General features: G+C 38.7%; 1 protein-coding gene across 1 annotated transcript in view; it reads right to left on the bottom strand.

Moving 5' to 3' along the window:
• LOC114473587 (zinc finger SWIM domain-containing protein 6-like) overlaps positions 1-21,985 on the bottom strand; it is a 36,799-nt gene extending 14,814 nt beyond the window's left edge. Inside the window, exons 1-2 of the mRNA XM_028463312.1 lie at positions 21,468-21,985; positions 864-1,220 (exon numbers count right to left, since the gene is read on the bottom strand). Of these exons, the coding sequence (XP_028319113.1) occupies positions 864-1,220; positions 21,468-21,888 (778 nt within the window). The 5' untranslated portion in view covers positions 21,889-21,985. The remainder of the gene's footprint in view (positions 1-863; positions 1,221-21,467) is intronic.
• Between the last annotated feature and the right edge of the window lie 1,048 nt (positions 21,986-23,033).

A 23,033-nucleotide genomic window follows, 5' to 3' on the forward strand; every position in this document is an offset into this window, starting at 1 on the left:
TTTATTAGATGATTTAGTGCTCAGATTTACTACAAAAATACCAAAGAACATAACAAAAGGACATAAAAGGATAACAAAAATATACAAAAACACTGAAAAAATACAAAATAACAGCAAAAACACACAAGATAACTACAAAATACACTAAAATAACAGAAAAATATACAAAATGACTCATAAAAACGCACAAAACAACAAAGACAAGGAAATCCACCACTTAAACACACAAATTCAATACAAACAACAAACAAAATGACTCCAAAGACACAAAATGATACACAAAATTATATCAAGAACACACAAGATAAAAACATACTGTATGACAGATTTTTTTTTATTTTTTAAAAAGTCGTCAAACAAAGATACAAGAATATTCAACAAGAATACACAAATTACTCTAAAAACAAACAAGAAGACTTCAGAAAAACTGCAAAATTATTCTGAAAAACGACTACATAAAACACACAGAAAGACAGAATCGTATACAAAACGAGAACAGAAACACACAAAATATAAATAACTACAAAATAACAAGAAAAGATTTAAATATACTACAACAAAAACAAAAACTAGTATTAATGCTCTGATTGGTCTTTATTCTAATGCTGACATGAATGTTGATCATGTGACCCTCAGATCCGATACAGTCACATGTTTGTGGCTCCGCCCCCTGTGATAACAGTTGCTGACCACACTGATGTCCCAGCGGGAAAGATGTACAGTATTTAGTTTATTATTTTAGGACGTAAAGATGTATTTGGGGAAAATGATCAGCTATTTATCACTTATTGGTTTTATCAGTAGAGATGTGTATTGATTAATAAGTATTGACAGTGGGGAAAGAGTGTAAATCGCTGACTCACCGTGAACCTGGTTGATCTCCGAGTTGTGCGACAGGATTTCATCGGCGAGCTTCTGGGCCGTGGGCAGAACCTGGGTGTGGTGGACCGTGATCAGGTACTGGACCAACTTCTGCAGCTGGTCTCGGTTCATCTGGAACAGCGTCTCTGAGATGGGCAGACGCAGTTTGACCTGCTCAGGCTTCCGTACCCTGTAGAGCGCCAGCGCCACCACATGGGCGCAGTAGAAGATGTCTTTGTTCCCACAGCTGCAGGTGACGGAGGTGATTTTACAGCGGTCGAAGCTAACGCTAACGTTACAGAGGAGCTCCGCCTCCGAGGGCGTGGCCGGCTCCGTCACCGTCCCACTGAGGTGGAAACCTGAAAAACAACAATTACACTAAGTCATTTATTGATCCACCGGTAATCTGGTTCAGACAATAGGCAACAGGCGGTCCAGGGGCCACATGTGGCCCTCCGTCTACTCTTGCACGTGGGCGACCGTGGCTCAGGTGGTAGTGGGTCGTCTTCTGATCTAGAGGTTGGGGGTTCAATCCCAGTACCTGACTATGTGTCGAAGTGTCCTTGAGCAAGACACTGAACCCTAAGTTGGTCGACTAGCGCCTTGCATGTCAGTCCTGTCCCACTGGTGTGTGAATGTGAGAGTGATTGGGTGAATGAGCTGATATGTAAAGCGCTTTGAGACTGTTTCAGTGGTGATAAAGCTCTATATAAATCATGTCCATTTAACATTTACACGCATAAACAAAAGACAAAAATACACACGATAACTACAAAATACACAACAATAACAGAAAAACATACAAATTACACAAAAATATTAAAAAAAAATGATAAAAACACACAAGATGATAGAAAAATATTTTCAAAATGACTTAAAACCCTGACAAAATTAATCCAAAAACACACAAAACAGCAAAATGACTCGTAAAAACATACAAAACAACAAGGACACAGAAAAACCACCACTTAGACACAAAAATTATAGACAAACGCAAAAAAAATAAATCATCTAAAAAAATCACAAATATATACTAAATGACTTTAAAACCAGATTAGATAGAAATGTTCATGTTGTGTTGTTATATTCAGATTAAATGTAAAAACCAGGAAACTTTGAACTGACTCCATAAACACAAGACTACAAAATACACAAAGAAATACAAAAATAACAGAAAAACACACAATATGAGAAACAATATATGAATCATAGCAGGGTTGGCCTCAATTACATTTTTCAGTTACAATTACAGTTTCAGTTACCCATGTTCAATTACAATTGAATTACGATTACAGTGAGGAGCATTTTTTCTCCATCACGATTAAATTCCAATTGTTTTTTTATCCTCTGAAAGTTAATGACAATTATGTTCTCAATTACTATTACAATTAATTACAATTACTGAGCCTGAAATAAATAACCCAATAAAGTTAACCCTCCTCTTGTGTTAGCATCTCCAATGCTAACTGGTCCTAAATCTACTGTTAAATACACAAAAAACAAACATCAATCATCTAATTTATTTCCTATGTATTGATTACCTTGTTAAGCTTCATAATCACTGAAAATATAAGTTTTAATATTTATGGTGTGGGTGTCTGAGCCTTTTTTGTGTCAGTGTATCATTAGATTTACTGTGTATTTTTTAAATGGTAAAATGTGTGAAAGCTTGATATGAAACATATTTTAATCATTGTTAACTACGTATGTGTAGAACTGTACATAGAACTGTAACATGGTTCAACAGTTTTGCTTTGAATTATCACTGACAATTTTTATAGAATTTCCATGGCAATTACAATTACAAAGTCTATTATCTGAATTTAATTACAATTACAACAGCAACAGATTTTTAAAATTGCAATTACAGTTATAAGTTGTAATGAATTATCAATTCTGCATTTATGATTATATTTGACCCTGACCCTGCATCGTATTAATGAATAATATGCAGGACTTCTGAAATATGTAATGAACAGACTTCTTGGCCCCGCCCCCTCTTATCTTTGATGAACGCTGCTTTATGGGAACCATTAGTGTCTAAAGTGTGATTAACACTACTCCTGAAAGAAAAACAGCAGAAGCTTTGAGAAAGGTGTCAGGTTTGTAAATTAAGTCACATTTAGTCTGTTTGTGTGTTTGCTTTGATATCATTGGATGGGAGCAGGAGGAGGAGGAGCAGGAGGAGGAGTTAAGCAAAGGAAATGAAAAGGAAATGAGTGTTTGGTCTACTATCCTTAGGCCGTCTCCTGTCCTTTACACACACTCTGATCCACTAGTTCAGTTCAGACGACACACTGAGACTCTTATTTCACATGCTTTGAAGCGCTTTAAGAGAATAACGCACTGTTAAAGGGATCCTCCAACGTTTTTACAAATGTGGCCTAAAAATGTCCTTATTAGTAGATCTATGTCTAACAAAATGCATTATTTTGTCCCCATTTTCATTTTATTAAGTTTTAAACCGGGACTACTTTACCCTGTGCTCCGCCATGTTGAAATGACATCATTGATGACACCAATCACCACTTTCAGTCCATTGAGTTTTATATGAGGTGAAGCATTCAGGATCATTTATCAGCTTTTTCAGTCAAAATAACAACTTGTGCTGCTTTGTGTTGATCTAAAAATCAGTAAAAGTTAAAAAAGTTGATATAAAACTCTTTTGTTTACTGAGAGATGATCAAATCTGTGTGCCGAAAAAATCTGTGACCGCAGGGGGCAACAGTTCCAACTCTGCTGTTTCATAGACGGCATTAAACTGCTGCTAAATGATCCTGAATGCCTCACCTCATAGAACTCAATGGACTAAAAGGGACAATTTGCATCATCAATGACGTCATTTCAACATGGCGGCACACAGGCTCTCAAACGATAAACTAGTCCCATTTAAAAACGTGAATAAAACAAATATGATGCAAAATAATGTGTTTTGTTAGGCATAGATCGACTAATAAGGACATTTAGAAGGTTTTAGGACACATTTGTAAAAACGGCGGTCACATTTTCTCTGCTCCCTCTTTCCCACCCTGATCTGTTCTTGCTTAAGGAGGTTTTTTCCTAGTTTTATACTGTAATAGGGAACTCAGTTTAGAACCTGCCTTTTGCCCTCACCTCTCCTCCTGTTATTCTCCCACTTTTCATCTAAATACGGGGCGACCCACAGTTCTCCCGCTCATGTCCTCCCATGTTATAGGTGTTATATGTGATTGTTTTTTCATGTTTCTTGGACGAGATGAGAACAAATGAGACGAGATGAAACTGAATCCCTCAGGGATAAATAAAGTATTCTGAATCTGAGTGGAGTTCTACAGTGGAGAATTATTAAACTAATGACAATGGTTGACTAAATTTACCATATTAACAAAATCAGATTAGGGTGGTGGTTCCCAAATTGAGGGGGCGTGGCGTCATGATAAGGCTGAACCTTGAGTATGAAAAATAGATGTTTTTTTTCTTTTCACATTATGATTAAAGAGCGTTATTACTGTTCTAAAATCATCAGTCAGACTTTTTTTTAGCATTTTTTTCCCCAACGTTTGGGAACCACTGGATTAGGGAAACGCAACACACATATATAAACTGAAACGAACATGTGTAAACGCTGAAACAGAATATCAGCCTGTAAAAGTGACCGAAGCAGATTAAAAATTGACCAGAAACCTCCAGAGTTCTGTCCTCGGCTTAAAAACCAGAGAAAATAAAGGCCACGTGAGATGTGAACGTGAGCTCCTGAGGTTTGGTTCTTCTTCTTTTCTCCTATTTTAAAGTGTTTGTTTGAGCTGCGTCTGTTTCCAGAGCTCAGGGTGAGTCATTAGTTTGTCCTCTGAGGACCATCATCACACTCTTCTTCTCCACTCACATCCATTTGTTTGTTTCCACTCCTGAGAAATGAACGACTGAGCTGCTGCTAATGAGCTCAGGAATCCATCCAACACACAAAGCATTGTGTTCTCCTAAGGCTTTCAGAGACAAACCCTAATGCTAACCCTAAAGCTTTCAGAGACAAACCCTAATGCTAACCCTAAGGCTTTCAGAGCATAACCCTAATGCTAACCCTAAAGCTTTCAGAGCCTAACCCTAATGCTAACCCTAAGGCTTTCAGAGACAAACCCTAATGCTAACCCTAAAGCTTTCAGAGACAACCCCTAATGCTAACCCTAAGGCTTTCAGAGACAAACCCTAATGCTAACCCTAAGGCTTTCAGAGACAAACCCTAATGCTAACCCTAAGGCTTTCAGAGCCTAACCCTAATGCTAAACCTAAGGTTTTCAGAGCCTAACCCTAATGCTAAACCTAAGGTTTTCAGAGCCTAACCCTAATGCTAAACCTAAGGTTTTCAGAGCCTAACCCTAATGCTAAACCTAAGGTTTGCAGAGCCTAACCCTAATGCTAAACCTAAGGTTTTCAGAGCCTAACCCTAATGCTAAACCTAAGGTTTTCAGAGCCTAACCCTAATGCTAAACCTAAGGCTTTCAGAGCATAACCCTAATGTTAAACCTAAGGCTTTTTGAGCTGGTTCTGATTCAAGACTCAACAGCAGAGTCAAATCAGAGAAGGGACAATCCATAGAACCACTAGGCTATTTTGAGAAATTCAAATGGAACAGATCGGCTTATAACTTTATTACTAAACTTTATTATTTAAAAACAGGCCTGATGAAAGTAACACGTTTTAAAACATTCCGGGGAGGATTCACTAAGATCTGAAATAAAGGTGTTAAACCAGGTGCATCTCTAAATCCTTTGATGACATAGTTTCTAGACCTGCAGCGAGGAATTCACTGAGATTACAGCAATGTTTAGTGCACGTGCAGAAGTGGTGCAGACCGCCCCTATTAAAATGAGCGTTTTGCGCTTTCATTGTAGAGACATATGGACTTCTGTGTCTGCTGCACAAACATTTAATAATTTAGAAAACTAAATAAATAAATAAAAATGTTTTTTTTAAAAACATCTTTAAAACCTAATGATATTTTTTTCTCCCTATTTTAATGTGGGTGCTCCATCAGGTCTTGTAACTTTGCTCTGATCAGTCCATGAAAAACAGGCAGATTAAGACGACCTATTGATCTACCATTGATCTGAGTTAATACAGCTACACAGTCTGCCAATCAGTCAATCAGCACCATCTACTGACCATCATCCAGCAGGTCTGAGCAGCGCTGTGTGACACACACTCTCATATGTGAACATTGCGCTTAAATTGCGCATCTGATCAGCTGATTCTGGCCTGACATCAACGGGACACGAGACTTTGACGGTCAAAACATGGAGAGAAAAACACAGAAACTCCGTGGAGCTGTGCGTCCATAGCAACATCCATGGAGGTCCACGCACAGCGGCCCTCTGGCTCTGCACCGCAGCGGACACACACGTACTGGACTCCACACGGGCTTCAGACATCCAGCTGTTCTCTCCCTCACACACACTTTATTTTCTCATTCAGTGGATGTTAATATTGACTATTGTTTTATTGTGTTTTGTGTCCACATTTACTGCAGCTGATCTCTGCGTGTGTTTGCACCTCCTTCTCAGTCGTACTATTTTCCGGTGCTAAAACAATCACCGCAAACAGTTCCAGATTTGATGAATTGCATCCTCCCATTTCTTTGGTCCCCTTGTGAGCTCCGCCTACTTTACATATTCATTAGAGGGAAACGCGCTAAATGGATTGAGGGTGCACTCCTGATTCCCTGAGTTTGTGCGGCTTATTAGCACGTGGAGTGACATTTGTGCACATTTTAATACCACTAAATCTTTAGTGAATCCGCCCTTCAGTGTATTATTGTTATTTTGTTATCATTTTGTGTATTCCCATTGTCATTTTGTTGCGTGTTTGAAGTAGTTTTGTGTATTTTTGTTGATTTGTGTAATTTTATAATTTTTTCAAAAAATGATAAAAATACAAACATTTTGCTTATTATTTTTGTCATTGAGTTGCATTTTTGAAATCTTTATGTTTTTGTTGTGTGTATTTTTGTCATTTTGTGTATTTTTGATGTAATTTCATATGTTTTGGTTGTGATTTTTGTATTTGTAATCGATTTATGTTTTTGTTGTCATTTTGTGAATCCCCTTATCATTTTGTTGCATTCTGGTAGTCATTTTGTGTATTTTTTAGGGATGCACCAAATATTATGGCAAAAAAAGCCACATTCGGCCTTCGGTTTAGTGAGTTAAAAGCAAGGCCGAATAGTAGCGTGTGACGCAATGACGCAAGCAATGTGGAGTGTGGTGACCGTGGCTCAGGTGGTAGTGGGTCGTCTTCTGATCGAGAGGTTGGGGGTTCGATCCCAGTACCCGACTATGTGTCGAAGTGTCCTTGGGCAAGACACTGAACTCCCAGTTGCTCCCAGTGGTCGACTAGCGCCTTGCATGAAGTCCTGTCCCACTGGTGTGTGAATGTGAGAGTGATTGGGTGAATGAGCTGATATGTAAAGCGCTTTGAGACTGCTTCAGTGTGGTGATAAAGCGCTATATAAAATCAAGTCCAAGTCCATTTACCATTTTGAGTCGGAAAAGTGAGCGCGCGTTGCTGCAGGAGCACAGCAGCAGCAGCTCCTCCTTTCTACACACTAACACAGCCAGACTCTCTCCTTTCCGCTTACCGCTCTCAGTCATCAGTCACAGAGTCCGTTGTTAGCGCTGTGAGCCACCAATCCGTAAACATCCCCATTGTTTCCTCCTTACACTACACCGGGTCTCGCTGCATAGGCTGGTGTAGCATTAGCACAGAGTGCTAAAAGCTGATCCGTGTAAACAATGGGTCCAAACAGTGACTCCCAACACGATCGGCAGCAGAAAAAGTAGTGCTGTTTGTATTTACATATATGGTAATAAAGTATAATATATATTCTATATTAAACAGCAGTGTTTGTTTTAGCTGTTAGATAGTTGGAGAGGGAGGAGCTAACATTCTAGGAGGCATGTTATGTGACATCACCTGCCAACGTGGGTAAAATCCAACTGTCCCGTTTAAAGATGACTTTTTATAAAATGTGGAATAACATTTTATTTTGACACTTTGTCCCTCTGAATGAGGATAAATAATGTATATCACTGTAGTTAAACCATTAGATTTTTTTCATCATACTCCCCTTTAATGCACTTTAGTTTTTTTGGAATACATGTTTGGTTTTATTTGAAGGCCTAATATAAATGAAAAACTTTGTTGTGCTTTTTTGAAAAGCAAAGGCTACTGGAATATTTAAAAAAAATGTCATAATATTCATTTACATCAACATTTACTTTCTTTAAAAAAACATCTCTAAAAATGCATTCTAGGCTATTTATGCACTATTAAAAAACAGTGAAAAACTTAACTGCATTCGATATTATTCGGTATTTGGCTAAGCGTTAATATTTTATTTGGCTTCGGCCACAAATTTTCATTTCGGTGCATCCCTAGTTATTTTGTTATCATTTTGTGTGTTTTTGTTTTAATTTTGTGTTTTTGTATATGCAGATCTGCATGTAAAGCAAATCTGTCCTTACGTGTATTCTCCTGTCAGCTTATGTTCTTTTCCTCTAACGTTCTTCTGAACCTGGAATAAGTGCGGCGCCCCGATAAGGTCAAACATTATATTCTGTATTTTTGTTGTCATTTTGTGTATTTGTAGTCGTTTTGTGTAATCGTAGTTGTTTTGTGTAATTGTTGTGTATTTAGGGGACCCACGGAGTGAGACTTATACTTCCTGTTGCTCGTGTCCGTTTTTACAGCGTTCTCTCGACTATAATGATCTATTGTGACAGTAAGTGTTGTTAGTTATTAGCCTCAGGGGATCGTCTTTGTCTCGGAGCGACTGTTGAACCGTCAGTGTGAGGTCATAACGGTAAAGTGAGCGAGCAGGTGAAGCTGCTGAGTCAGCAGGTAGAACCGGAGTCCTCATCCGTTAGCTCATTTGTTTGGGGGGTTTTCCGAGTTGCTGCTCCCTCCTACGTCACGAGCTGCTGGGTGACTTTTACTGAAGCGTGTGTGTGTCCACAGCACAAAGGGACACCCCCCACCCTCTGAACCCACAGGATGACACTGACACACACATCCAGACAAACTCCACAGTAAAAGAATGAAAAATAAACAATACAAGCCAGGGTTGGGGTCAATTACACTGTCAATTATCCATTTTAAATTACAATTACAATTAATCCATATGGATGCATTTTAAATCCAAGAATCGCGCAATGTACTATCGCGATATATCGCCGAATCAATTTTTTTCAACACCCTTAATAATTGCACTTCCAGAGTTTTTCCCAATTACAATTAAATTCTGAATATTTTGTATCCCCTAAAAGTCAATTACAATTACGTTCTAAATTACTAAATTTCAATTGCAATTAATCCCAAATACTGTGTCTGAAATAAAAAAGCCCATAAAATGAATCCTACCTCTTGTGTTTTAAATCTAAATCAGCTGTAACATACACTGAAAGTTATTATATTACTATATTATCTATTATCTAACTTTTTCTGGTTCTTAATGAAAAAATAAAATCATACAGGAAATACAGGAGGTCAGTGAACAATTTAGACCCAAAAATTTAATTTGATAAACACAAAGTAAATTTCAAAAGTGTGTTGATTTTATGCGCTTTTATTTATATATACTCTAACCCGTCTGACCCTAACTACCTGTATGGGTCAATACATTCATTGACAGGTAGTAGAAAAAGTTCATATGAAACATATTTTGATCATTATTAACTACATACTGTATGTGTAAAACATAGAACTGTGGTTCCCCAGGTTTGCATTTAATTAAATTATAATTGACCATTTTTATAGAAAATTCACGCCAATTACAGTTGTAATTACAATCATGCCTTAATTGTGGTTAATTATCAATAATTGACCCCATACCTGATACAAGTGAGCAGGAGCAACAAAGATTATAGCCCGTCAGATACGTAGCAACATTAGCCTAACATGTTCACTTCTGGAAGAAAACATGAACACGTGTACGTGGGTGTTTTTGAGTATTTATGAATCCATTTTAATGAGATCCACGCTGGTAAACCAATGGTTCACACTCAAAATCAAGAAATCCAAGATGGCCGACATCAGTATCGCCAATTTGGATATTTGGTTTCTATTTAACATAAAAGTATGATCTCAGTGGCAAATTATAGGTTTTCAGGGTCAAGGAATTCAATAATATATCTCATAGTGCAAATTGTGATCAGAGCAAAATCATTTGTGGCAAAATGTAGGTTTTTGGGGACAAGGATTGTCACAAAAAAGCTTCAAATACTGTAAATTGCATCCAAAGCAAAATATAAGACGGTCATCACAATGCTTTACACATGGTAAGGGCGAAATTGTGATTTATTTGCAGCCACAACTTTGTATGACAAAGATGACGATTTGATTTAAATCTCCATTAAACCATGAATTAATATTTCTACTGTAAATTAATTTATTTCTGGGGAAGATTATATACATTGTGATCCTGGTGCATAAGCTTTAATCTGATGATGTGTTTATTTTGCAGCACTTGATCAACATGTACAATCATTAAACTCAAACTTTTCATGTAGATATCAGAGTTATGACAAAATAACCAAATTGGCAAGACGGATGGCGGCCATCTTGGATTTCTTAATTCTGAGTGGAAACGTTTGTTTGCCAGCGTGGATTCCATTAAAAATAGATTTAGCCAGGACCGGCCTTCCTGCTAGGCAACCCAAGCGGTTACCTAGGGCGTCTTCTGCTGGAGGGGAAACTGCACCTCCCCCAAGAAAAAATAAAAATAATAATAATTTAAAAAGGTATAATAAACATGAAACACACCCTTTACAATTACTTAACATGTTTTCTCTTAATTATATATTAATATTAAAAATCTGTGACTGTACCTGCTGATCTTCTGCTCATATTTATACATATTTATAATCATTTTTATTTTAATTCTTGTTCTATTCTATTGTGTTACTGAATAGTAACACAATAGTTGTTTGCACTGAAACATTTATATTTTATTTTAATAATATATATATTATAATTGATGGCACTGTTTTGCATTGCTTTTGAATTTTGCACCATTGTTGTTGTTGTTCCCTCATGACATTTGCACCTCCACCTCACGGCAAGAAGGTTCTGGGTTCAAGCCCTGGGGTGGACACTTGGGTCCTTTCTGTGTGGAGTTTGCATGTTCTCCCCGTGCTGAGTGAGGTTCCTCCGGGTACTCCGGCTTCCTCCCACAATCCAAAAACATGACTGGCGCCCTGTCCAGGGTGTACCCCCGCCCAGTGCCCAATGAGAGCCGGAGATTGGCAGACCCCCGCGACCCTGACAAACAGGAATAAGTAGGTCTGAAAATGCATGGATTTGTTGTGTCGCAGTTTTGCATGTTTTTCAGAATCAGAAATCAGAATCAGAAATGTTTTATTTGCCATGTACAGTTTTGAGGACAGTACAAGGAATTTGTCTTGGTGGTTGGTGCACAAAACAAGCAACAAAAAGAAATAAAAGAAATAAAAACAACACAACAAAGAACAACCCAGCAACAATAATAATAATAATGATAAATATAAAGGATGAGGGATAAATAAAGGATAGATAGAGAATAAAGGATAAATAGGATAAATATAAATATATATATACAGTGCAGCAGGTATCAAGCTGGTGGAGGTGGTGATCGGGTGGGGGGGGGGGGGGGGGGGGGGGGTTCAGTGGGTGACTTGGGGTGTGTTCATGTGGATGGTGGCAGAGGGAAAGAAGCTGTTTTTGTGTCTGGAGGTTCTGGTCCTGATGGACCGAAACCTCCTACCAGAAGGGAGAGATTGAAACAGTTTATGACCGGGGTGGGAGGGGTCGGCCACAATCTTTCCTGCACGCCTCAAAATCCTGGAGGCGTACAGGTCCTGGAGGGAGGGCAGATTGCAGCCGATGACCTTCTCTGCAGAGTGGATGATACGCTGCAGTCTGGCCTTGTCCTTGGCCGTAGCTGCAGCGTACCAGATGGTGATGGAGGAGCAGAGGATGGACTGGATGATGGAGCTGTAGAAGTTCACCATCATCTTTGTTGGCAGACTGAACTTCCTCAGCTGCCGCAGAAAGTACATCCTCTGCTGAGCTTTTTTGATAAGGGAGCTGATGTTCAGCTCCCACTTGAGGTCCTGAGTGATGATGGTCCCCAGGAAGCAGAAGTACTCTACAGAGCTCACTGTAGAGTCTCCCAGGGTGAGGGGGGTGAGGGGGGCTGGGTTCTTCCTGAAGTCTGCTATCATCTCCACTGTCTTTAAAGCATTGAGCTCCAGGTTGTTCTGGCTGCACCAGGACACCAGCCGGTCTGTCTCCCACCTGTAGTCGGACTCGTCTCCATCAGCGATGAGACCGATGATGGTCGTGTCGTCTGCAAACTTCAGGAGTTTGACCGACTGGTGAGAGGAGGTGCAGCTGTTGGTGTACAGGGAGAAGAGCAGAGGAGAAAGAACACAGCCCTGAGGAGATCCAGTGCTGATGGTACGGGGAGCAGAGATGGTTTTTCCCAGCTTCACGTGCTGCTTCCTGTCAGACAGGAAGTCTGTGATCCACCTGCAGGTGGAGTCTGGCACGTTCAGCTGGGAAAGCTTGTCCTGAAGGAGAGCTGGGATTATTGTATTAAAAGCAGAGCTGAAGTCCACAAACAGGATCCTGGCGTAGGAGCCTGGGGAGTCCAGGTGCTGGAGGATGAAGTGGAGAGCCAGGTTTACAGCATTTTGGTCTTGATATTTAAAATAAATAATATTAGAAGGTGAGCACCGCTCTTCAGCGCTCAGGGAGCACGAAGAGCAGGAGGACAAGGACCAGGAGGAGGGGAGGGTCTCCTTCACAAAGCCGTGGCGCTCGGGTTCTCCTTATCTGCCATTAACCAAAGTGCTCTGTTTGCTCCGATGACACGCACGCACACGCGCACACACACAGCTGATGGTGTTAACAGAAATCCCCAGATAAAGGCCGACTCATCGTTGAGTGTAATCTAATGAGTCAACGGTAGCTCTGAGACCATTGGTCGATTAAAAACGGATAAACTGATTAAGAAAATGTCTCGAAGCACGGCTGCCTTTACTTCTGTTATCAAACTGTTGCCATGGTTACCCAAAGAAGCTGTGGAACAGTCAGCTGAGTGACGAAAGTTTAACAAAAAAGAAAGAGACAGAGTGTGTCTAACACGTAGGAACAAAAGGACAGGACTGTGCGGTGTGTTCATTAGCATGCAGCGTTAACATTAGCAGCACCTCAACAGAAAGTAGCATTAGAAATAGCAACTCAAAAACATCGTCAGTGCCTGATTGTTTCAGATCCTTTCAGCACATGCACGTAGACTATGTCACTTCCTTTACTCTCAATCCTTACGCTGCTGGGACATGATATTTAAATGTAAACCAACCATACGACGTTTGATAAATATTTTAATAGTACACATGGAAATATGTGTGTGTTTTGTGGTATTTTTAATTGTTAATAAAATAAAAAAATAAATAGGAATTCACTCAAAACATGCATTTCTAATTCTTTGTAGTTTCAACCTTTTGAATAGTACATGAACTGCCGTAAAATAGGCCGACCGGATGGAGACGTGTTTCATACATGCGTTGAAAGGATCTGAAAGGATCAGGCCAGTGAACGGATCGGGTCTGTGAACGGATCGGGCCAGTGAACGGATCGGGCCAGTGAACGGATCGGGCCAGTGAACGGATCGGGTCAGTGAACGGATCGGGTCAGTGAACGGATCGGGTCAGTGACAAACATGTTTGAGATTCACATGTCATTATGTTTCCAAAACAACAATGCACTAAACATATGTTTGTCCATTGATTCCATGGAGAAATAAAGAAACAATCAACACCATGATGGTGGAAAACAGATGAAAAAACAGAACTGACTTCCTGAAACAGAAATGGTAATATTAATTATCATTATTATTCAAATTATTTGTATTATTTATTTTAAATCAAGCTAAAATTGTAACCTGACACTAAACATACTCTCACACGCATGTTTGAAGAAAATCTCACATTTACGTACAATTTACTATATTTACTTCTCATTATAATAATTATTAACTTTTAAAAATGTCAAACCAACATTCAACTGTTTGTATTGTAGAAACATTTGTTTCACAAATGTCTTCATCATGAAAACCCTGAAATACATCTACACTGTTTGTTTCTCATGAACAAATGAAAAAGCCGCTCTATGTGACAGTGCTCTATAGCAGGGTTTCTCAAATGGGGGTACGTCTACCCCTAGGGGTACGCGGTGGCACTACAGGGGGTACTTGAAAGAGACAAAGAGGACAATTTACAAATGAAATCATTAAAAATATGGGCTTTATAGTGTTTATTTTAGTTAAAAATTATAATCATATTAAACATTACCAATAACTCAAAACGACAACAAAAAACAAAGAATAAGAGAAAAATATACTGAATAATAAAAAGAACAGACAAACAACAACAAAGTGACAAACACACACTTGGAGAGAAAAATACAATTACCAGCAACAAACAAGGTCTGATGATGCGTTCACTGACACCTCGTGACCGGGAGTTTCTGTGCTATTCAAATGTTAGCAACATTAAATGTTTTTTTTGTTAAAAAATACAATTAAAAGAATTGATTTGGACATTTTTTGGATCAATACGATAATCACACGGGGAAATATTGCGATATTGCTTCATTGCCAACAACGTTGTCAGTCTCACACATTTTCTCCATTATTTTCACTTTAAAACAAATGGTCTAATGTTAGCTTTAGCACAGCGCTTCTCAAACTGTGGGACGCCAGACTGCCCCCTTCCAAAATAAATGACTTATTTATTACTTTATCATTGCTGTTATAAAAATGTGGTTGCACATCTTGTGTTTTTAATGTGTTTTGGAAAAAAATAACCACAATTTTTCAATTTTCAATCAAGTTTATACATTTTTAATCCATTTTGTCTGACTTTTCAGAGGACGCGCAACAGAAAAAGTCAATAGTTTACGGTCCTAGAGTCACACACTCGCCCCAGTGTGAGAACCATTGGTCAAAGCGTGCGCTGGCACCGACAGGCGGCCACAGAGAGGCCTGCTGTCGCTGCGTTGAGGATCGATGAGTGTGTGTGAGACGCTCTGCATACGGAGATAATGCTGATCAACCAGCTCTGAGCGGCTCCATCGATCGCTCCACAAAGTGCTGATGAGAGGCTGTAATCAGCCACGCTCAGGGCCCCAGGGTTCACGCAACACACGGAGCTCAGCACCAGCAGTGGAGGATTCACGGAAAAGATTAAGATTAAGATTAAATCGGGCTTTCGCCTTTAATTGGCCATGTAATGTTAGTACATTATTGGAATTTGTCTTCTGCACTTAACCCATCCCTGAGGAGCAGTCGGCAGCCATTTTGCGGCGCCTGGGGAGCAGTTCGGGGTTAAGGGACTTGCTCAACATCCCACAGTGACGGCCCCGGTGAGGCTTGAACCGGCAACCCTCCGATTACAAGCCCAGCGTCCTTAACCACTAGGCCACCACTCCCCAACAAGCAGATAACTACTGTACAGTTACAACTCATCAATAACGTGTTTACAAATGACAGAAAATCACTTGTCATTTTTGTCTGTTTGAACCTTCTGAGCTTCTCTGTGACCAAAAGTGACATTTGAGGTGTTTTTATTTGTTTTCCTCTCAATATTCTTGTCATTTTAAGGCTAGTTGTTTAATTCCAAAGTCCCTGTAATGAAAGTGTATAGAAAAGCAGATACAGTATATTATGCATCATACTGACACTTAGTAACAGGCTTGTGGTCAATTACAATTACGTTTTCAATTATCCAAATTCAATTACATCTTAATTACGATTACAGTTACCAGAATTGTTTTCCAATTACAAATAAATTCCAATTATTTTTCATCCTCAGAAAGTCTATTACAATTACGGTCTCAATTACTAAAGTAAACCTTCCTCTTGTGTTAGCTTCCTGTTAGCATCTCTAATGCTAACGGGTACTAAATCAGCTGTAGGATACACTAAAAACAAATATCTATCATTTCATTTCTTTCATATCTATTGATTACCTTGTCATGCTTCCTAATCAATGAAAATACAGGTTTTAATATTTATGGTGTGGGCATTTTTGTGTCAGTATACCACTAGATTTACTGTATATTTTTAAATGATAAAAAGTGTGAAAGCTTGATATGAAACACATTTTAATAATTATTAACTACATATGTCTAGAATAGTGCATAGAACTGTAACATGGTTCCACAGTTTTATGTTAAATTATAATCTTTGCTAATTATTTATAATATAAGATCAATTTTTATAGAATTTTTATGGCAATTACAACTACAAAGTCAATTATTTAAATTCAATTACAATTACAACAGAAACATTTTTTTAATTACAATTTAACATAATTGTAATTATCAATTACAATTGACCCCAACCCTGCTTAATAACCTCATGACCAAATGTGCCCCATTGACTCCCATCGTAACCACATATTTTTCATAGACTGTAATTATGACATATTATAATGCGTTTTCAATTCATACCCAATAGATCAAAGCCTCTACCTTCAAAATAAAGGTAAATATGTTTCAGGTGTAATGACCCCCTACCAAGCAGAGAATATTAATAAAGTTTTAGGGAAATTTCAGTGAAGGCCTGGATTAATTATCTTACTAAATATACAAAGTGTACAACTGCCAAAAATGAATAATGCATTAAATTAAATTCTGCTATCAATTAATGACAATTTTTTGAAATGTGGCATATTTAGTGTAAAATTAGAGGTTTTTGTGATAAAAAGTCCATAGAAACATAAAAAGGGTTTGAAAATTATAATAAATGTTATATCTATGGATAGGTCTGAAGTAGAAAAAATAAGAGTAAGTAAAAAATAATTCACAGAGTCCAATTGTATTGCACTTTTATGAAATGGGCCGTTTGTGTTCACAATGTGTATAAGTGTGTGTACATTTAAAGGGTTAAACAAAGAAACCATCAGAACACATGGTTCCACTGCCTTATAATAACTATGTGTAATAACTATGATTAGTGCAGCCCTAACCTACACTATACATACAGTGATGTCATCGCTGTAATGATTAGTACGAACCTACACGCTATAGAGCAGAGCTACACCACTTCTATCACAGCAGGGCCACAAAAATGTGTTTGATCAGAGGGTCACATGATGCACATTCCTGTCAGCATTAGAATAATGAGCGATCTGAGCATTAATAAAGGAAAGAACAGAGAGTTTTCATAGTTATGTTGTGTGTTCTTTGTGCATTTCTGTTGTTCTTTAGTGTATTTTTCCTGTAAAATATGTGTTTTTTGGAGTTATATTGTGTATTTGTGCTGCCATTTTGGGTATTTTGGAGCAATTTTTGTGTATTTCTGTTGTCATTTTACTTGTTTATAAGTACTGTGAGTTTGCAGAGTAAATTTTTGTCGACTTTTGTTTTCATTTTCTGTATTTTTTCAGTCATTTTGTGTATTTTTGTTGTTGTTTTGTTCATTTTTGTAGTTGTGTGTTTTTCTCTCGTCTTTTACTGTATTTTCCCGCAATGTTGTAATTCTATGTATTTTTTAATGTATTCTTGATCTTGTTTAGTGTGTTTTTCTGTCATTTTGTACATTTACTTTCGGGGTCGTATGATTTGATGTAAATCTCTAGTTTTTTGGGGGGCAGACTACAGATTTCTGAATTTAAAACATGATTTAAGTTTTCAACACTGGAGCCGTTTTTAAAAAGCTCCGTTTTTTTCACCAAAACGCCGTTGCCGTGTAAATGCACTGCCAAAACGCAACAAAACATTTGCGTTATCAGTAAAAAAAAAAGTTTTTGTGTAAACAGGGGGCCTTCGCCTAGCGCTAGAGTTAGCCGAGCCCTAGCTTTCGTTTATTCTGTGATGGTTTAAATTCGGTAAAGCTGATAGAGTTATTATGATGCTGATGTTCACAAACATTCATACTATATTATCTCTATGTTTTGCATTTCTTTGTCTTTTTTTTAACCAAAAATAAACTAAAACACCAAATCAACCTCTGAAAGAAGACGTAAATTAGCTCCAAGCTAACGGAAACATTTAAGCTGTAATATATTACATTTGTCCCTTAGCAAAGAAAGGTTTAATTTTATTTAATTTTTTAAATGTTCCAATAAGTTTATTTTGGAAAAAAGCATTTGTTGTAAAATTAGTGCTGGGACTTTATCGCATGAATTGCAAATAACTAATTGCAGAAAAAAAACACACCAAAAACCAGCAGTTCATCACGTTTTGGCACTCCAAACCATCCTGGTATACCCATAAATTATAATAGTGATGCACATATCGAACATGGTAACCAAGAGATGAGAAACTAAATATGATAATACATTATAATTTTAGTGTATTTTAGAGCTGATTTCTGACATGGGTCAAACTGACTCGTTAGCATTAGAGATGCTAACAGAAAGCTAACACAAGAGGAAGGTCATGTTATTTATTAAAGGCTCAGTAATTGTGATTGTTTGACTTTAAATTAATAATTAGTAACTGAGAACGTTATTGTAATTGACTTTTCGTGGAAGAATAATAATTGTCTTTTTAATTGTAATTGGAAAAAATGCTGGTCACCGCAATCATAATTTAGCTGTAATCGAACATGGATAATTGAAGACGTAATTGTAATTTTAAAATGTAAATATTTGCCCCCAACCCTGGTTCACGAAGAGTGTGAGGATTGGCTTTTCGTGTGTGTGTGTGTGTGTGTGTGTGTGTGTGTGTGTGTGTGTGTGTGTGTGTGTGTGTGTGTGTTATACTTCCTAGTAAAGAATTTGCAGATTGAGTCCAGATTCAGTTTCCTCCTCCTGTACAAAACAGCTCCCAATATTTTGGGAACACACACACACACACACACAAACACCAGGAGAACATCAGGTGTGTTTATCGAGCGTCAGAAGCTCCTCCAGAGGAGATGAAGACCTGCAGTGTCTCTAGCTGCGTTTCCATTACTCTTGGAAATGTGCAAAATTGAAATAGTTCAATAAAAACTGGCAATCGAAACTAAACATCCGACATCCACGGATCTCCAGATCACGTTCATAACGCATCAGTCGGTCTGGACCACATCTGCATGGCTATATGACGTCCAAAATAGGTCGGCAACTCAACGTCATGACCACGACCTCATCTGGACCTTCATATGACGTTCAACGTTTGAAGCAATTCCACATATGAAATTTAAACAGCCTTGCATTTCCACACTCAGTCACAGATGCATGCGTGTGTATGTGCTTCTGTTTATTAAAAATCATTATTCAGTATTATCCACAGTCACTAAGTACTGTATATATCCAGGAGTACTTCATTCACATTTATATTCTGTGATCTTTTTAAGAAATAATTAATGTTGAGCTCCCATTGAGCAAGTCAACGTTGAAACAACGTTGAGAAGACGTCTTTTTCAGACGTCGTTAGGTCAGGTTAATTTAACGAACGCACACGCAACAAGAACGTTGTGTAGCGTCCTCTCTCCGCTCCGTTTTGCAACTGAAACCGTTACTTAGCCTCCCTTAACGGTGTGTTTTGTCAATGCTCTTAGTGACTTTTTGTTCAATAGAGACAGTGACAAATGTTTGCTGTGTAACTGTTGTGTCTAATGCCGCGATGGAGACTTCTGCTGGAAGACCACCATTACACTTGGTATGTGAACGGGCCTGACTTCAGTCGAGCAGCCAATAAAAACGCCCACGTGGAGCACAGGTGTTTGTAGAAAGATCTCTGATTGGCTGTCACCCAGCATCACACTCCTGGATTTATAAACTTCATTTACAGAGTCAGGAGGAGAACATATTCACCGTCCATTCAGAACACTTTGGATTACAATACGCACAAAGATGATTATGGATTTATGACCAAATGATGCCAAAAAATAAATTTAAAAAATTACATACCGCAGCTTTAAATCCCTGTCGTACTGTGACAGCATGTTTTACACAGAGAAATTAAAACAATGACATAAAACATATATTTGTAGTGTAGTTGTTATATTTAACTTATAAAATATCATTGAAATTTCATCACAATCAAACTTAAAGTGTAAGTTGTCTTGAACAAAGTAGTAAAAGTAAACAAAGTGAGTAAATAAGTAACTTTAAAAAGCTGGAGCTGAATCAAGTCCATAAAATTAAAGAATAAATAACATATGAAAGAATCCTCACAAGTTAATAAATGTCTAATGTTATCTAAATAACACAGTTGAAAATAAATTAAAGACACACAAGAGTGGAGGCAAACATGGTAATAAAAAAATAAAAAAAAAGTAAAGTATGGCCAAAAAAATGGCAAATAAAAAGGAGCCAGGTGGTATGTAATGGCAAATAATATATAAGATATATTTAACTTTAGGATACAGATTAAAATTAAATAGAATTATATTGATTTAAACATCCAAGTTAAAGTATTTACTAGTTCTATTGTTACATTATAAATCATAATGACATGGTGGTGTGTATGTGTGTTTGAAATAAGCGTAAAAAACAGTTGTTCACAGCTTGAAATATTATATAATATTGTTTAAAAGTTTATTTGCGTGACAAATCTGTGCTTTGGTAATTAATATAAGATAATATAATAAATGTGTTGCACTTACAGCAGCATATGCATTAAAAATGTCACCTGAAACGGCACCGACAGTGTGTTAATACAGACTGGCTTTACAATGGGTGTGTTAAACATTCTTCTGTAACCCAAATACAATGCAAACTATGAGGTGTCATAATACTTTTATGATGTAAAGTAATACAATGCATAGAGTGATAGTCATGTGTATAATTAATGTGCAAAAATGTTGTTTGTCAGAGGAAAACTCTGATTAGTTCAACTAATAGAACTATTTAATACAAATAGGACTGATTTTAATATTTTATATGAAGTGTGGAGAAAAGCTGAGTATTATGAAGTCATCTACATGTGACAATCAAAACAAAGGCTGGCGCTCACTGTAGTGTGTGTGTGTGTGTGTGTGTGTGTGTGTGTGCGTGTGTGTGTGTGTGTGTGTGTGTGTGTGTGTGTGTGTGTGCGTGTGTGTGTGTGTGTGTGTTAAATGAGTCTCCAGCAGGATGCCAACTGTCACAACTAATCCAAATGAAATGTGTGTCAGTTGAGACCCAACCCAGCCACAGATTACTCAATACTCTGAAACAATCATTTGAAATGGATTTTAAATGCTGTGATTTTAAATGGTGTGTAGTTGCTATAGATTGTGTAAAAACACAGTGTTCGTCCTTATAAAAAGAATAATTCTGGTGTTTTGTGTTCAAGTTTTCAAAGCATAAAAACCACAAAAGCATTTGTGATGAAGGGATTTGGTTTTCCTCAAAGCTGCAGCTCTAATTTTCATCTAATTAGTTCAATTTGAAGCATTGAAAAGTGGCCCCGAGCTAAAGAGGCTTTAAATGGCCCAGTCACACATGTCCATTCATGCAGGCAGCAGCAGCTTTAAAGCCCCATTGTGGGGCTCTCAGTCAGCCTACAGCCCTTTGTTGTCACTTTTACACTCGTTCAAACGTGTAATCATCATTTAGTGGCGGAAAGATTCTCACGGGTCTGGGTTTGGCCCGGTTAGACCCGGTTACACTCACCGACTTGCAGGACGTTGTCCACGCAGCCGCCCTCCAGGAGAGCGATGCCCCGGCGGAACGGCAGCCGCTGCTCGTCGCTGCTCTCCCCGCCGCTGCTCGCTTCTTCTACGCCGTTGTTGAACGATGAGTACATGCAGATCTCCCGCTCGCTCCGCGGGAATGACCAGTACACGATCCGCCTCTGGACGGGCTCCGGGATCCGCTCGAAGCGCTCCTCCACCCGCTGGAACGGCCACTTCTCCGCGACTCTCCGCGCCGCGATGTCCAGCAGCGACTCCGGGCTGTGAGTGCGACCCGCTGCGGCCGCGGAGACTCCGCCGACACACGGCGCTGGGAGGCGCTGGCCCGGCCTGAATGCTGCCCCGAAGCCCGCTCTACAGCAGAGCCGCTTGGCCGGGGGCTGCTGACCGCGCTCCGCCATCCTAGCCCCGCTTTATCGGAAGAAGTGTGAGCGCATAGGAACAGAAGGGACCGACCACGGGAGAAGGTTACCGACCAACGTCCGGACAAACCATCCTTTATCCTTTTATGGGGCTGTGTGGGCGGGGCTGCAGCCTGTCAAACCTCTTTGTTGACAAATTACGGAGAGGCGGAGCCTAACAGCTCTGAGCTCCACACCTACCGGGGCTTAATCTTCTCAGCGCCCCGGCGAGACGCCCTGAGAGGTGTGGTGGATGTAATGAGGAGCCGCTTCAAGCTGCGGCTCCACCGGGGGGTGTTAACTCCTTAATGTGGCCCGAGAACCGGGCTTTGTCTTTCGGAGAGCCAGAGCTGTGGGAGCCCGAGGGCGGGGATCGCTCTGTCAACACCCCGGCCTCGTGGTGTGTGTGTGTGGGGGGGGAGGGTCAGTGAACGCAACACCGCTCCACTGTGACGTTTACGTTCATGATAAAATATAGTGGAAGTACTCGATTCAAAAAAATGATCTTAAATGAGAGACTTTATAATTAATTAATCTCGATTAGTTTAAATTAATCATATGTCAATATTTGACACAAGAAGCAACGTTTTTCAAGGTTCACATTTACTTATAATAGAGGAATATGTAAAATAAAAGCTTATGATTTCAGAGCAAGCTTGTTTTTATCCTCCCTGTGGGTGAATTTAACAGACAAAACTACTATTCTACAGTTATTACATGTGATTATAAGGACTGGTTTAATGTCATTTTTAAACAGTTTTATGATTCAAAGTAATGTTTTATTTTATTTCGCTTTTAGCCCCAAAAGTGAAACTAAGAGAACGTCACATTGAAAATGGTTGTTCACACTCACAAATCAACACCAATTCAAAATAAGTAGGATTTTATGAAATAGTTATATTTATTCCAGATATAGACCTACATAATGTTGTAAACATACACATGTACGACCACACAAAGCATTCCTAGGTGAATGAAATATGTTAATATATAATAATATTGTCTCTGATCCATTTTTTAAGAACCACAGTGTCTGTTTTATGTCATGGTGATTTTCCGTGAACACTCTGATGAGCGGGTCCTTTTAAATGTTGTCGCTGCAATGGGTCAGCATTATGTGGTCTTCTTTGGTAAAGGATCCATCA

The sequence above is a fragment of the Gouania willdenowi genome, chromosome 12 (genome assembly GCF_900634775.1).
Source record: "Gouania willdenowi chromosome 12, fGouWil2.1, whole genome shotgun sequence".
NCBI lineage: Eukaryota > Metazoa > Chordata > Actinopteri > Blenniiformes > Gobiesocidae > Gouania > Gouania willdenowi.